At 36.9% G+C, this 14,632-nt stretch overlaps 1 protein-coding gene and 1 pseudogene across 1 annotated transcript in view; both read left to right on the top strand.

The window, feature by feature from the left end:
- The window catches only part of SYNE2 (spectrin repeat containing nuclear envelope protein 2), a 419,774-nt gene that overhangs the window by 258,553 nt on the left and 146,589 nt on the right, over nucleotides 1-14,632 (top strand). The window contains exons 67-70 of the mRNA XM_044664857.1: nucleotides 5,202-5,381; nucleotides 6,604-6,678; nucleotides 7,787-7,897; nucleotides 13,019-13,135. Of these exons, the coding sequence (XP_044520792.1) occupies nucleotides 5,202-5,381; nucleotides 6,604-6,678; nucleotides 7,787-7,897; nucleotides 13,019-13,135 (483 nt within the window). The remainder of the gene's footprint in view (nucleotides 1-5,201; nucleotides 5,382-6,603; nucleotides 6,679-7,786; nucleotides 7,898-13,018; nucleotides 13,136-14,632) is intronic.
- Nucleotides 8,432-8,529, top strand: LOC123238369 (annotated as a pseudogene).

The following is a 14,632-nucleotide window of genomic DNA, read 5'->3' as shown; positions in this document are numbered from 1 at the left end:
TTTTTTTTTAGATAGCCAGGAGACTCTTTGGATAAAGTGCTGGGCTTGGAGTCAAGATGACTCCTGTTTCTGAGTTCAAATCTGGCCTCAGACACTAACTAGCTCTCTGACCCTGAGCAAGTCACTTAATCCTCTTTGCCTCAGTTTCCTTATCTGTCAACTGAACTTGAAGACAGAAATGGCAGATCACTCCAGTAACTTTGCCAAAAACCAAACTGCAAATGGGGTCAGGAAGAGTCAAATGTGACTGAAAATGACTGAACCACAACAAAGGGTCATATTTGGAACTAAAATCCAAGACTCTTGATTTCTAAACTCAGGATTATTCCTCTTTTACCTTTATAAAACTTGCGTGTATGTGTGTTTTGTAGAGGACCTTTCCATTTATATTTGACTTGCATAGCAATATCTATGAAGTATATAGGTCATATCAGTATTTCCATTTTGAAGGTGAAGAAACTGAGACTTAGACTGACTTGCTCACAGTTATAAAAAGTAGTTAGTCCTAGATGAAGTACCAGAATCATAGATTTGAAGGGACCTTCTATTCTAGATCATCAAAGTCTAACCCCTCCTTTTCAAGATGAAGGAACTAAGACCCAGAAAGGACTTTCCTGTGATTACACAGATAGTAAGTTTCAAAGGCAGAGTTTGATCTCAGGTCCCCAAATCCAAAACCTGTTCTCTTTCCACCTAACCACACTGACTCCAATAGTCTTTTAACTTCTGCACAAACAATACTTCCCATTCTTTATTCCAAACATCCTAATTACTGCCCCCTGAAAAGCTCCTAACAATAGAAGATCCTTCTTAGATTCTCAAACCACCCATCTAAACTGAGCATATAAAAGATCTTTAGGAGATAGAAAGGAAAGAAGGAGGAGCAGGAATGAAAGGAGTGATTTAATCTTTGTACATTTAATTATTGTACTACCTTGAAAGTATTTATGTTTATTTGCAAAGTGATGCTTAAACTACCATTCTCTGGTCCCATGTTGGTCTTTCAATATCTGACTCTTTATTTCAGTATCTGAATTTCAATTATAAAGTAGGCAGCAAAGTGGCACAGCAGATAGAGCTGTTCCTGAAGTCAGGAAGATCAGAATTGGATCCAGGCTGGTCTCAGAAACTTATTAACTGTGTAACTCTGGGCAAGTCATCTTCTTCAGTTCCGTCATCTGTAAAATGAGAATAATAATAGCACCTACCTCCCAGGATTGTTGTGAGGATCAAATGAGAGAACATTTATAAAGTACAGTAACTAGAACAGAGCAGGCACTTAATAAATTCTCATTTCCTTCCTTCTGTCCTTCCAAGCTCCAGAATCATACAGTTATGAACACAAAGACAAGAGAGGCTAGACCTTGCCTTTGTTTCACCTTCATGATTAAGAATAGGTTTTTAATAATAGTTTTCTAAATAATAATTTTAATGAAATTCTGGTACATAAAAGTAATTTTAAATGCCATATGACATTCATCCAAAGAGATTTTTCTCTCTCCCCCTTAATCTTCCTCCTAACTCTTCCTCCCCTTTCTCTTTTTCCTTCTGTTTTTCTATTCAGTGAAATAGATTTTTCAATCCAAACATATCTGGATATGTGTAGTCTTTCTTTTTGACCAATTGAGGTGAGAGTGAGGTTCAACTGTCAGCCACTCTGCCTACCTGCTTCTCCTTGTTTATATAGATATCTACTTATGCATTCTGATTATGTAAAATAGTCTCCAAGTACCTTCTTTTCCTTTCCCCCTTTAGTGTTTTCTCCTTCCTTTCCAATTCTTTTTTTTTTTAGATCAACACATAAAAGAACCTCTCCAGGCATTATTAGACAAATTGGATTTCCTCTATGACCCCTAATGATGATAGAGTTCAGGGGGGACACATGTATCATCTCCCATATTTGAATGCAAGCAATTATTTATCCTTGTTTAGTTCTTTATCATTGTTTATTCTCTTTTACCTTTTTATGCATCTCTTCACTTTTGTATTGGAATTTCAGACATTGACAGCTTTGGAAGTACTCTATTTCATTTAAGATACATTTATTTTCCTGTAGGGTATAATCAGTTTTTCTGGGCAAGTTATTCTTGGCTGCAGGCCTATATCCTTTGCATTCTGGAATATTGTATTCCAAGTTCTCTGCTGCTTTATACTAGTGGTTGCTAAATCATGTGTGATTTTGACTATGGCTCATTGATACTTGAATTCTTTCTTTCTGGATGCTTGCTGTATTTTTTCTTTGACCTGGAAGCTTTGAGGTTTGGATATGATATTTCTGGGAAATTTCCTTTTGGGGTTTCTTTCAAAAAGAAATTGGTGGTTTGATTCTAAGAGATTTGGGCAGTTTTCTTTTCAAGATTTGTTGAAATTGATGCCTAGGCTCTTTTTGATTATGATATTCAGAAAATCCAATGACTTAAATTTTTTCTCCTTCATCGGTTATCCAGTTAAGTTTTTGCTGTGAGATTATTCATTATAGGTAATATGTAATATATTACTTATTTTTGCCGTGATATATATTTATAATATCACATTATTCCTATTTATGTATTTTATTATTTATGTGTGTTTATACTTTAAGCTTTTCAAGCTATTAACATTGCTTTTAATTTCCTTTTAATTCTTTCTTCCAGAGGGCAGCTGGGTAACTCAGTGGATTGAGAATCAGGCCTAGAGACAGGAGGTCCTAGGTTCAAATCTGGCCTCAAACACTTCCCAGCTGTGTGAACCTGGGCAAGTCACTTGACCCCCATTGCCTACCCTTACCATTCTTCTGCCTAGGAGCCAATACATAGAAGTTAAGGGTTAAAAAATAATAATAAAAATAAATAAATTCTTTCTTCCATAGTTCTTAATTCTTTTCCAATTTTTCCTTCAAACATTCTCATTCCAGTCTTTAAAATATTTTTAACTCTTTTCTTTAAACTTTTACTCCATCTCTTCCAGGAATTTTAAAAGTTCAGTTTTTGCTCAAGCTGTGTTTTTCTCTGAGGCATTGCTTGTAAATGTTTTAGTCATTCTCTTCTATTTTTGTGTCTTAAATGTCCCTGCCACCATAATTGCTTGCTTTGATAGGGTTTGTTGTTTTGCAGGGACTTTTTTGCCCATTCTTTCAAATAGCTTACTAACTTTGGGCTTGATATAAGGGCTAGGTTCTGCCATACTTCTGGAGGGAAGATCTTGGTTGATCCCATTGCTTCTTTCTTGAGTTATTGAATGTAGTATTATTCTAGGATCTCAGGGACAAGCTGAGGACTTGCAAGCTTTCAGTGCTCCCTTAAGGGATCTGATCCAGGGGAAAGTCAGATTGCTTCTGGATACCCTTCCCAAGCCCCTAGTCTGAGCTCTGCAAGTTTCTGATTTGGCTTTGAGTCTGTGCAAGAATAGACTGACTACTCCTATACTCCACCCCAACAAGATGGAAATCTCCATTGATCCAATATGGCAGAATTATAGGCTCCACTTTGGTCTGGGTTTCTTGCCTTGCTTATTCCTCAGCAGGCTAGGCTAGATGCTGAAAGTGCAACCCTACTCCAAGCTTAGGGATGTATACCACTGTTGGCTTTCGGGTTTACTTCTTTCTAGGTACACCATCCAGCACCTTCCTACCTGAGAAAGGCAGTGTCAACTTGGGTTCCTGCCAGTGCAGATTTCCTTCTCATTCTGTTCTGGATCTGTGACCAAGAACTGGTTCATGAGCAACAAAGCTATCAGTTGGTACCTGTCCCTGTTGCAGTGTCCATGGGTCTGGGGGTATCCCAGTATGGGTCTGAGACCACATTTTGTTCTTGTGTACAGCCTTTCTCTGGGTACTAAAGTGCCTTTATTTACCACATGCTACATGCTCCTGTTCTCAACATTATCCTCAAGATCTATTGACCCATCTATATCTCTTTGTTGAACTGAGCCAGACAAAGGGACTCATTGTGACTTTTTTATGTATTTCGCCATCAGGATTCAGTCTGGTATATTTTATAAATCTGTTGGAAGGAGTTGTGGATGGGATTTTTTGTGCTTCCTTTTATTCCACCATCTTGGTTCTGCCCTCTTCACTTACACCTGCTACAATCACTGGCTTCCTTTAATGGTACAGTTCATGTGCCACTTTCTAACTTTTCCCTCTCCCCCTTCATTGTGCCTTGTCCCTCAGCTCCAAATTAGTTTGTATTTTGGGATTTTTATGTATTTATCTGTAACCCATGCTATTTTACCCCAGGAGTACTTAAGGTTTTGGATGGTAAGTAGCTGTTTCTCCGCAGATTTAGAGCTGGAAAGGACCTTAGAGGTCATGCAGTCCAACTTTCCATTTTATAGATGAGGAAAATGAGGCCCATAGAAATGAAGTGACTTAATGAGGGTCATAGAGATAACAAATGCCAGAGGTGAACTTGAATCCAAGTCCTGTGAATCCAGAGTTCAGTTCTATTTCCCTCATACCATATAATAGTACTCAATACGTTTTTGCTAAATTTGATTGAATTGAATGTCTATTTCTTTTAAGTGTTCATGACAGTATTTTTAAAATAAGAAAAACTTTTATCACTATTGCAAATATGAATAATATAGAAGTAGGTTTTGAACAATGATACATGTATAACCCAGTAGAATTGTTTGTCAGCTCTGGGAGTGGGGAGGAAAAAGAGGTGGGAAAAATCATGAATCATATAACCATGGGAAAATATTCCAAATAAATAAAATAAATGATTTTAAAGCACTTTTTTTTGTTTCTTAGACTTGTGTGTTTATTTTCCTTTGTGTTGGGCTAAACAAGGAGAAGATATGTAAGGTCTTCCAAAAGTCTTTGGGCAATTTAAAGCTTTAATAGCTTAAAATCTTAAGCACTCTGTGTTCTCCTTGTGTCATAGCAGAGTTCAAGACTAGTAATAGATCTATGAGATATTTATAGCCTCCTCCCCTGGTCACCAAGATAGTGAGACAGCTTTGTGTCATAGAACTTGAAGGCTGGCTTTGGAGACCAAGGATCTGGTTTCCAATCCTTGATCTCCTACCTGTATGACCTCAGATACCAAATCTCAGTTTCCTTATATAAAATGAAAGGCTTAGCCTTGATGACCCCACAGATCCTTTCCCAGCTGCAAATCCTTAATCCTACTAATTGATTCCTAATTAAATAACAGTGAAATCTGTAACTACAAGTTTCCACTCTTGATAAAATAATGTAATCCTTCTTTCCCACACAGAGAGAAATAGACAGTATAAAAGAACAGATCCTGAGTCTGAATCAGAAAAAAGAAGACTTATTGATGGGCTTGAAGACAACAGTCTTGGCTCTCCATCAGCGTTTGCAGCAAGAAAAACAAGAATTAGAAAAGGAAACAGAGGAATCTGGAATGGCTGAGAGGGATGTTTCTGAATGGAAAGTAAGTATGACCTCAGTAGCAAACTCGGACCAAAAAGTATATACTATAGCAAAATCCTTTGTCACAATGGATAGGATATTGGACTTGGAATCCAGGAATACCTAAGTTCAAATATGGCCTCAAACACTGTGTGACCTTGGTAAGTCACTCAACTTCTATCTGCCTCAGTTTCCTTGGTTGTAACATAAGAATCATAATAGCCTCTCAAATGAGATCATGCATGTAAAAATGCTCAGGATGGTGCCTGATATATAATAGGTGCCTAGTAAATGCTTGTTTCCTTCTCTTTTGTGTTAGATCCTAATGAAAATTAGGGATAACTAAAACATGTTATGGTCCTAGGCTTCAGGGAACTTCCAGTATAGTAGGGAAACTATGACATGTCCATTTATATGAGTCACTAAAGGGTATCCCAAAATTTAACTGCAGTTTTGAAATTTAATAGCTTTAAAAAAAATTTTTAAGACAACCAAAACTAGTTTTTAAGCTATTAAAGCTTAAATTGAACTAGAGTTTAAAATCTACTAACACTATGAGGATACCCTGTTGTTTTTTTTAAATTATTTTGGGCCACATTTCACATGAAGGTTAAAAGTGCCCCGAATAAAGGATAAGAAGAACCATCAAATTAATTTTTTCAACTAACCTGAAATTCTTTATTTTTGCCAGTACTCTGCAAATTTTTTTTTCCTAAAAGGAATCACTAACCCGAGATTGCTTATAAACATAAAAAAAAAAAAACTCTTAGGGTGTGTTAGTTCTGGACTTGACCCAAAATTGTTTCACATAGTTTACTAATGAGGTGCTTATGAAATTCCTGCACTAGGCAGGCAGCAGCCACCCTTTGAAGTCCCCACCTCCTCCTCAAAGGACAGCCCCATTTCAGTCTGTGGGAAGTATGGTAAAGTACCTTCCTGACCCTGATGTTCCCAGGGTGATGAGGCAGGAAGATAGAAGAGTCAATGCAACTGAAGTGTATCTAGGTTTGGGCCCAAACAACCCCTCAATAATTTAGTCAAACAAACCCAACCAAGCTACAGTATGCATGCAGAGCCTAGAGAAATAGGTGTGGAAGCCAGTGTGGGTGGCAAAGGACTTAAGAAATCTGCGACTGGGATAAAAAGTAAGTTTCAAAAATAGCGTCACAAAAATGTGGAAAGGAGTGGTTGGGTGTGATGTTGTGAGGTAACCTGACTAGCTTTTTTTGTACTGTAACTTTCAGCTGAAAAGGAAAGGCTCCATGTCTCTTCCACCATCAATTGTTGAAGAGGTAGAAGAAAGTTCGCTAAAAAGTGAAGTAAGGAAAAGATTTTTTTCTTTATTGCTAAGATTTATTTATCTGAATCTCTAAAAGAAAAAAATTAAGTGAAAAGATATGAAAATGAAAATAAACATGGAGAATATTTAAAAATTAATATTGCTCTGTTAGAAGGTTTGAAATAATTATAATCTGGTTTTGCCTTTATCTGAAGTACAATTTAATCTACCTCAAAGTATCAGAGGTCTGTTGGAAACAAGCCTGTTTGTGGCAGATTAAAGGAAAACATTGAAATATCATCCAGTTTTTAAAATATGGTATTTATTGCTCCAAGTTTAATTTTTGAAATTGTACTTTACTGTATTTATATTCATCTTAGTCTAAAGCAGTGCTACCTGGGACCAGAATAGCAGTGTTAAAAAGTAATGGTACTAATTCTTACTGATACTTCATTGAATAAGATATTTACAGATGCCATTTATGAAATAAGTTTCAGTTTCACTCATAAAAAAAACCAGGATTACAATGGGTCCATTGAAAAAAATGAAGAAAATTGCAGTAATGAATAGTTTGTATATCTCTTATACTCCTGTTAAGAGGTTTAATGCTCATTTTGTAGTCTGTCAAACTGGCCCAGGGTCATTCAGAATGGGCCTAATTCTTTAGCTCCTCTGGGAAGTTAATGAGAACCCCAAGTAGGAAGGAAATAAGTGTGAAAAAATTGGGGGAACCTCAAATTTCTATACTCTTTCCACCAGATAACAGATCTTTGCTGTTTTGTGAGAGGGAAGGGTGTGAGTTGGTAAATTTAGAGACAGGATAACAGCGGCCAAAAAAACAGTCAGAATTCTTCCAGTCTGACGTTTTTAAAAGATGTGTAGATTAATGTTAAATTTTCCAAGTCAGATTCAGATGCTTCTCCAATATTTATCCTGATTGTAAGATTTTAATTGGTGTCCAACCTCTCAATCTAAACTCTTTGTTTTGTGTGAAAAGGGAGAAAAGAAAGCAAAAAATTGGGAGATAAAAAAGTGCCCAAAAGAGAGCCTGATAATGTAAAGAAATCTTGTTTGAAGAAAGGGGATGAGGGCTGTGATGGAAAGATCTGTTCTCTTTGCTAATGTCAATTCAATAAATACTATTCTAGAATGGAGATGAGAGAGCAGAGTCAGCTTCAAGTCCTTGGTCAATACAGTGGGGCCATGAGAGAAACAAAGAAGAAGACAGAGCCTCCTCTTCCTCGGGAACACTTATACAGGTACTCATTACTTATGTTGCATTTCTAGCTTTCTGTGTTTAACTTGGGAATTATTGCTTTCCCATTGTTTTCTGATTTTCTGTCAGCAACCCCAATATATTTAAAATATCTACTTCATAAGCCAGTTGGGGGAAAAAAAAGAAACCTTAGGGGTGGGTGCATGCTTTTTCTCTTAGGAAGTATAGTGAAAGTATATCAACTGAGAATTTAACATTTTAGCACTACATACTTTCATCCATAAGCAAATGTAAAGATAGTAACTATTACTTCACATTTTAAAATTTGAGCATAAAGGAATAATTTGGACAATTAAAATGTACTCAGCTTTTAGAAGATTTGATTTAAGAAAATTCAAACATAGAAAGCCCCACCCTACTAAAAGTATTTTCTCATGTCATATGTGACCTAATCAGTAAACCCAACATCCTTTTCTTAGTCCTCATATTCCTTGATAACGCTATAGAATTTACATTCCTTCCTCTCTTGGGTCCCTTGATTTCCATGAAACCATATCCTCTTGTACTTGCTTTGGTGGTATATGTATATATACTAAAACTGGAATGATACAGAGATGGTTAGTATGGCCCCTGTGTAAGGATGACAAGTAAATTTGTGAAAAACATATTCTCTATTAAAGAAAGAAAAAGAGACATGCGCTCTCTGTTATGTATGTCGGATATGTATGTATATATATGTTATATATATAAAAATTTTCTAGAGAAAATATTCTGACCTCTTCTTCCCCTAAATATCGCTCCCTCAAGTCTAATATATCCAAAATTGTCATCATCAGATTCTCACCAAAACTAGCTCTTCTTGATTTTCTAATCTCTGTTAATAGCATTACTGTGCTTCTCATCATCCAAGTTTAAAATCTCAGAATCATTCTTTATTCTTCATCTTCTAAGTCATATCTAACTCATCACTAAGCCTTGTTAATTCTACCTCTATAAAACTTTTCTGTGTCACCTCCTGTTCATTCCTGCTGCTGCTGCCTCCTTTCTACTTGCATGGAAGTGCTGCATACACAACCTCCTCTAACTCATCTCCTTAACTCCCAACTCTCCAGGTTCATCCATTTTACCCTATTGCCATTTCCTGACCATGTCATCCTTTTTCTTAAAATTTTTGAGTAGCTCTCCATTGTCTTATCAAGTAAAAGCCTAATTTTCATAGCCTGGGATTTAAGATACTCCACAATTTGGTCCCAACCATATAATCAAACTATTCTCCCACTATTCTCTGAATTTATATGATTCTAAAATTAGACTAATCAACCTCACCGCCAAACCTGTGACTTCTGTCTCTGTATCCTTATTCATGTCATTCCTGCAGCTGGAAATGCCCCCCCTCACTTTTTGCTAATCAAAATCATATTTATCTGGCTCAGGGTACCATGTCCTCTGTGGAACTTTTCTTTCTGTCTTAGTTGGAAGTAATACTTTTCTATTCTGCATCATTTCTCTACAAGATTGCTTATATATCCAGTTATTGAATTCTTTCAGGTAGATTGATTATTTTTATTTGGATCTATCTCTCCCAATAGATCCTTAGTTCTGGGAAATCAGAAATTGTCTTGGTCATCTTTATTGTTCTAACAATGTCCAGCACAGTGCCATACACAGTGGTGGATTAATTAACTTTAGTTGAATGAATGATTCACAGAAGTTCAAATTACACTTTAAAAACATAAGTGCTGGCTTAAGACAGAAATAGATATCCATAGTCAGAGTCCCCATTTATTCTTATTTACTTTCTCTGGTAGCGCATTGGGAAGAGAAAAATAAAAACAATTTGAAGGAGTGTGCTTTAAAAAAACATCAGAAAGAAAAGAAGCAGACTTACCACACTGAACTTAATTAAGTGATGCCCTTTGTTGAAGATCTGGAATTAATTCATTTAATTAAAACTTTCTGGACTAAGTTAACTTAACTATATATTTCCAAGATGAATTTTTGATGATGCATCCATGACTTAGCCATCCTCAGCCAAAGCATCAAACATTCATTTTGAAGCACAGATGTAAAAGCAAATCTGATTAGGTTACGTAAGAGATACCATGGTAGACTAGAAAAATGTGGGTTTAGGATACTTGAGTTCTAATCCTACCTCTGCTTCTGCTTGCCCATGTGGCCTTGGACAATTCAAGTAAGCATTTATTCAATGCCTGCCACACAAAAGGCACAGTGACACAAATTGGGGGAGGGGGGATGCAGTCCCTTCCCTTAGCTTTCTTGATAGAATTCAATATATGTGCAAATAAGTAAATACAAGACAATTTGAGGAAAGAGAAAGCGGGTCAGGCAAGGCTTTATGAAGGAAGTGATCCTCAGTGAACTGTGAAGTACTCTGAGTGACAGAGATAAGGAGGGAGTGCATTCCAGGCATGACAAGGGAATGTGAAAAGGTACAAGAACAGGAATGCCAGGTTTGGGCAATGGCTAGTAATTGAGTGTAGTTGGAATGTTCAATTCATGAAAAGGAGAGGGGATATTCAGCTTAAAAAGATATGTGGGAGCCAAATTCTGGAGGGCTACAAATACTTAGTGTAAAAGTTTGCATATTAGTATAGAGAATGTAGGAATACATTGAAGGATTTTGAGGAGAGTCAGACCCATGATTGAAGAGGGCAGCTAGATAGCACAATGGATAGAATTCTGGGCCTGGAGTCAGAAAAACCAGAGTTCAATCCAGTCCCAGACAATTGCTAGCTGGGCAAGTCACTTAACTCTGTTTGCCTCGGTTTCCTCATCTGTCAAATGAGCTGGAGAAGGAAATGGCTAACCACTCCAGTATCTTGCCAAGAAAACCCCAAATGATGTTTGAAATGGCAGATGTAACTGAAACAACTGAACAACAACATGATTAAAAGAAAATTGCTTTGGCAGCTATGCGGAAAATGAGAATTGTCCAGATGAGAGGTGGTGAGGTCCTGAATTATGTTGGTGGCCATATGAATTGTAAGAGAGGGAACAAATGCAAAAAGGGCTATGGAGATCAAATCAAGATTTGAAAACCAATTAGATACAGGGGATGAGGGAGAAAGTAGTCAAGCAGTAAGCATTTATTAAGTCCGAAGTTTATTCCAGGTCCTATGCTGTGCTGTGGATACAAAAAAAAAAAGTGCTGTCTTCAAAGAGCTCATATTTAAACAAGAGAAACAACATATAAATAGTTAAGTAAAGAAAAGATAAATATAGAGGAGATAAAAGGTAAACAATGTGGGAAAGGCAGTAGCAGTAGGGGAATCTGGGAAAGACCTACAGATGGTGGCAAGTGTTGAAAGAAGAAACCAAGAGCCAAAGATGAAGAAGCAGAACATTCCAGGCATGAAGGACAGCCATTGCAAAGAAACAGAGATGGGAAAAAGAAAGTCATGTTTGGGAACCTACAAGTAGGCCAGTTTCATTCAATTATAGAAAAATGGAGAAGAATTAAGCATAAAACAAGGAAGGTAGGAAGGGGCCAGGTAATAAAGAATATTGAATGCCAAACAAGGAAATTTATATTTAATGATCCTAGATAGGGAGCCACTGGAGCTCATTGATCAGAAAGATATAATTAGAACTAGTGTTTAGAAAAATCTCATTGGCAGGTGGGTGGAAGACAGATTGGGAAGGAAAGAAACTTGGGGCCAATTCAAATGCTACTGTAATAGCCAAGGTGAGAGATAATGAAGATCTGAACTTGAGAAGTGGCTGTATGAATAGACAAAAAAGGACATATACCAACATTGTTGTAAAGGCAGAAATGAAGGACTTCAAAGTGAAGCTATTTAAATGAAGTATTGGGTGACAAGGAGGATGATGGTGCCCTAGATAGAACCTGAGAAGTTTAGAAGAGGAGCAGCTGGGGGTGGGGCGGAAAGTGATGGTGAGTTCTTCTTTAACCATACTGAGTTTGAAATGTCAGTGAGATATCCAGTTAGAGATATTTACCAAGTAGTTGGCAACAGGAGCCTGGAGTTCATGAAAGAGATTAGGGATAGATATGTGGACTTAGCAGTCCTCTGCATAGTGATGGTAATTGAGCCCATGGGAACAGATGAGATAACCAAGGAAGAGAAAGTAGCGAAGGAATGAAGTTTGAAGAAGAGGGCTTTTGAGTATACTTGCATGTAGTGGGAAGGGGAAAGGTGATTACCAACAAAGGAGATAGAGGAGTGTTAAGACTTAAGAGGAGTGCTAAGAAAAGTAGCAGAAGAGAGCAGTGTCATGGCAGCTAAAGAGAGAATATGCTGTAAGAAGGAATGGTCAAGAGTGTCAGAAATAGCAGGGAGAATTGTCTTAAGAGGTTGCTGATAATTTTTGATAAAGTAGTTTCAAGAGAGTGGTGGGATAAGGAGCAAATTGCAAGATATTGAGAAGTGAGTAGGTGTTAAGGCATGAGAGGTTGGCAGTAAAAGGGAAAAAAAAGATAGAGAATAGAGGAGTCAAGTGAAGAGGTTTTATTTGCTTGTTTGTTTTTAAGGACAGAGATGATCTGAGCATGTTTGTATATAGGAAGGAAGCAGAAGAGAGCCCCTAGATCAGGGGGAATTGAAGATGAGAAAAAGAGAGAAGAATTAGAGGAGAAATCTTTTCAAGAATGAGAGGATTAAGGTAACTGGAGCACAAAAAGCATTACCTCTTCCCGTGTGTCTGGAGCAAAATAGAAGTGTGATCATGTAGGCAGGTTTTGAAGTGTAGAAAAGGAGAAATGAGGGAGACAAGTCAATATCTTTGAACTTTAATTTTCTCATTTGGAAAATGAAAGGGTTCGATTTCATCATTTTTAAAACCACTTCTAATTTTAAAATTCATGGATTATGAGGGTTGTAAAACCAACTAACTCAATTAGAACGGGCACTGACCAAAGCTTTCCAAAGTAGAACTTTTCTCTCAAGACCTTTACCAGGTCCCCAAATAAAGATAGAGAAGGTTTTGAACTCCTTTGAATAAGGCTAAACCTATTGAAAGCATTAAATATTATTTTTCTTGAAAAAACATTCTTTACAAAATGGATGTAGAGTTTCTTAATATTTCTTCACCCATGTTGGTTGTAGAACATGCAGACATAGGAAACATGTGGTCATGGATGACTCCATGGGAATTTTTGTATTTTTTTATCTTCTTGTTACAGGAGGCAGATGGGCGAATAAGCACATATGATGGATGTGATACACAAATGGTTGCTCTGAATCCACTGAAGAATGAGCAAGACCTAGGTTCTTCTCCAAGCCATATCCAGCAAGAAGTGGTGAGTTGTTTTTTTTTGTAATGGTTTAATGATCTGAATATAAGGCACTGTACCCAAGTGCTCTGTGATAATCTGTACAATCTGGAAACTCTTTGAACTTTTACATAGTAATCTTTTCCATATAATTGCAAACTTGTAAGATTTTTATCATCACAGCTTTACAAATGAAGTAATTGAAACAGAGAAGTGAAGTGATTTGCCATGATATTACCAACAGTTTGGGGGTGATGTTTTTTCCCACTAAATGTTAACTTTCAAGTCTAGGTAAGCTAAAGAAATATAAATAATTTTCTCTGTCACTATATGTATAGTGATGCTAACTGTGTTCCAAAATAGTTCTCTGTTCATGGATTACCCTCTCATTGTTTTATATATATTATTTTTTGCCTCTAGCTAGACTGCTAGGTGCCTCAAAGTAGGGACCATATCCTATATTTCCTTTGTATTCCCAAAGAAATTTTAAATAATACTTAGAGTATTGTAGGGGTGTCATATTAATCATCAGACAAATACTGTCTCACTCAAGCTTAGTCAGGCTCAGTCAAGAAACAAGCATTTATTCATTCAATACCTGATATGCCACAGGCACTGTGCTAGGTCCTGGGATTACAAAGACAAAAATCCAGCAGTCCTTGTCCTCAAGGAACTTACATTCAACTATGGATAAAACTCTGTTGGTTTAGTTAGGAAGATTTGACTTGGGTAGTAATAGCAATTATGAAAGAAACTATGAAGCAGCAGATTTGTCTTACCCTTCCTAGTGGCAATACTTCTCTAATGGTTTGGTTTATAATGTGTTTAGATTAAGGTCAAAAGTTGGGAAAGAGTGCAAAGCCTGGAGTCAGAGCATCTTTATGAGTTCAAATCTGGTTTCAGACACTTAGCTAAGTGACTCTGCCATTTAATACTATTTACCTCAGTTTTCTTATCTATAAAATGAGCCAGAGAAGGAAATGGCAAATCACTCTAGTATCTTCATCAAGAAAATCCCAAATTTTCTTGAAGGGTTGGTCATGAATGAAAATGACTGAACAACAAAAATGTTAGAAGGAAGATCAGAGGGAATTTCTGTGACTGGCCCAGTTGTCCTGGTGGATGCCTAAAAGAGATAAAGTAGAGTCTGGCAATACCATACAGTACCAGGAGCTACTCAGAATAAAGACTAAGGTGAAGCAATACTCATTTGTCATACATGTCAATCTATTTAGAACTAGGATGACAATATTTATTTTACATCAAGAGTATTCAGCCAATGACATGAGTTACCAAGTAGCATCTGAGGCAAGTTTTGGAGAAATTTTACCATTATATATACCTCTTACTCATAACTCTTTCTCTTCCTGCTCCTTATCCTCTTCTCTCTCATATTGCATTCTTATTTGATCTTTTTCTTCCTCTCCCTTTTTTCCTGCTCCACTGCCTTTGCTTTAGGTCAGCCTGTGGCCCCTGTGGGCATTGTTTATTGCCTCCAGTGGAGCTCCACCCTTCCTTAGTTAT

Source organism: Gracilinanus agilis, chromosome 2, assembly GCF_016433145.1.
Source record: "Gracilinanus agilis isolate LMUSP501 chromosome 2, AgileGrace, whole genome shotgun sequence".
NCBI classification, from domain to species: domain Eukaryota; kingdom Metazoa; phylum Chordata; class Mammalia; order Didelphimorphia; family Didelphidae; genus Gracilinanus; species Gracilinanus agilis.
Note: the sequence above shows the minus strand (reverse complement) of the source record. Positions and strands in the feature narration are given on the sequence as shown.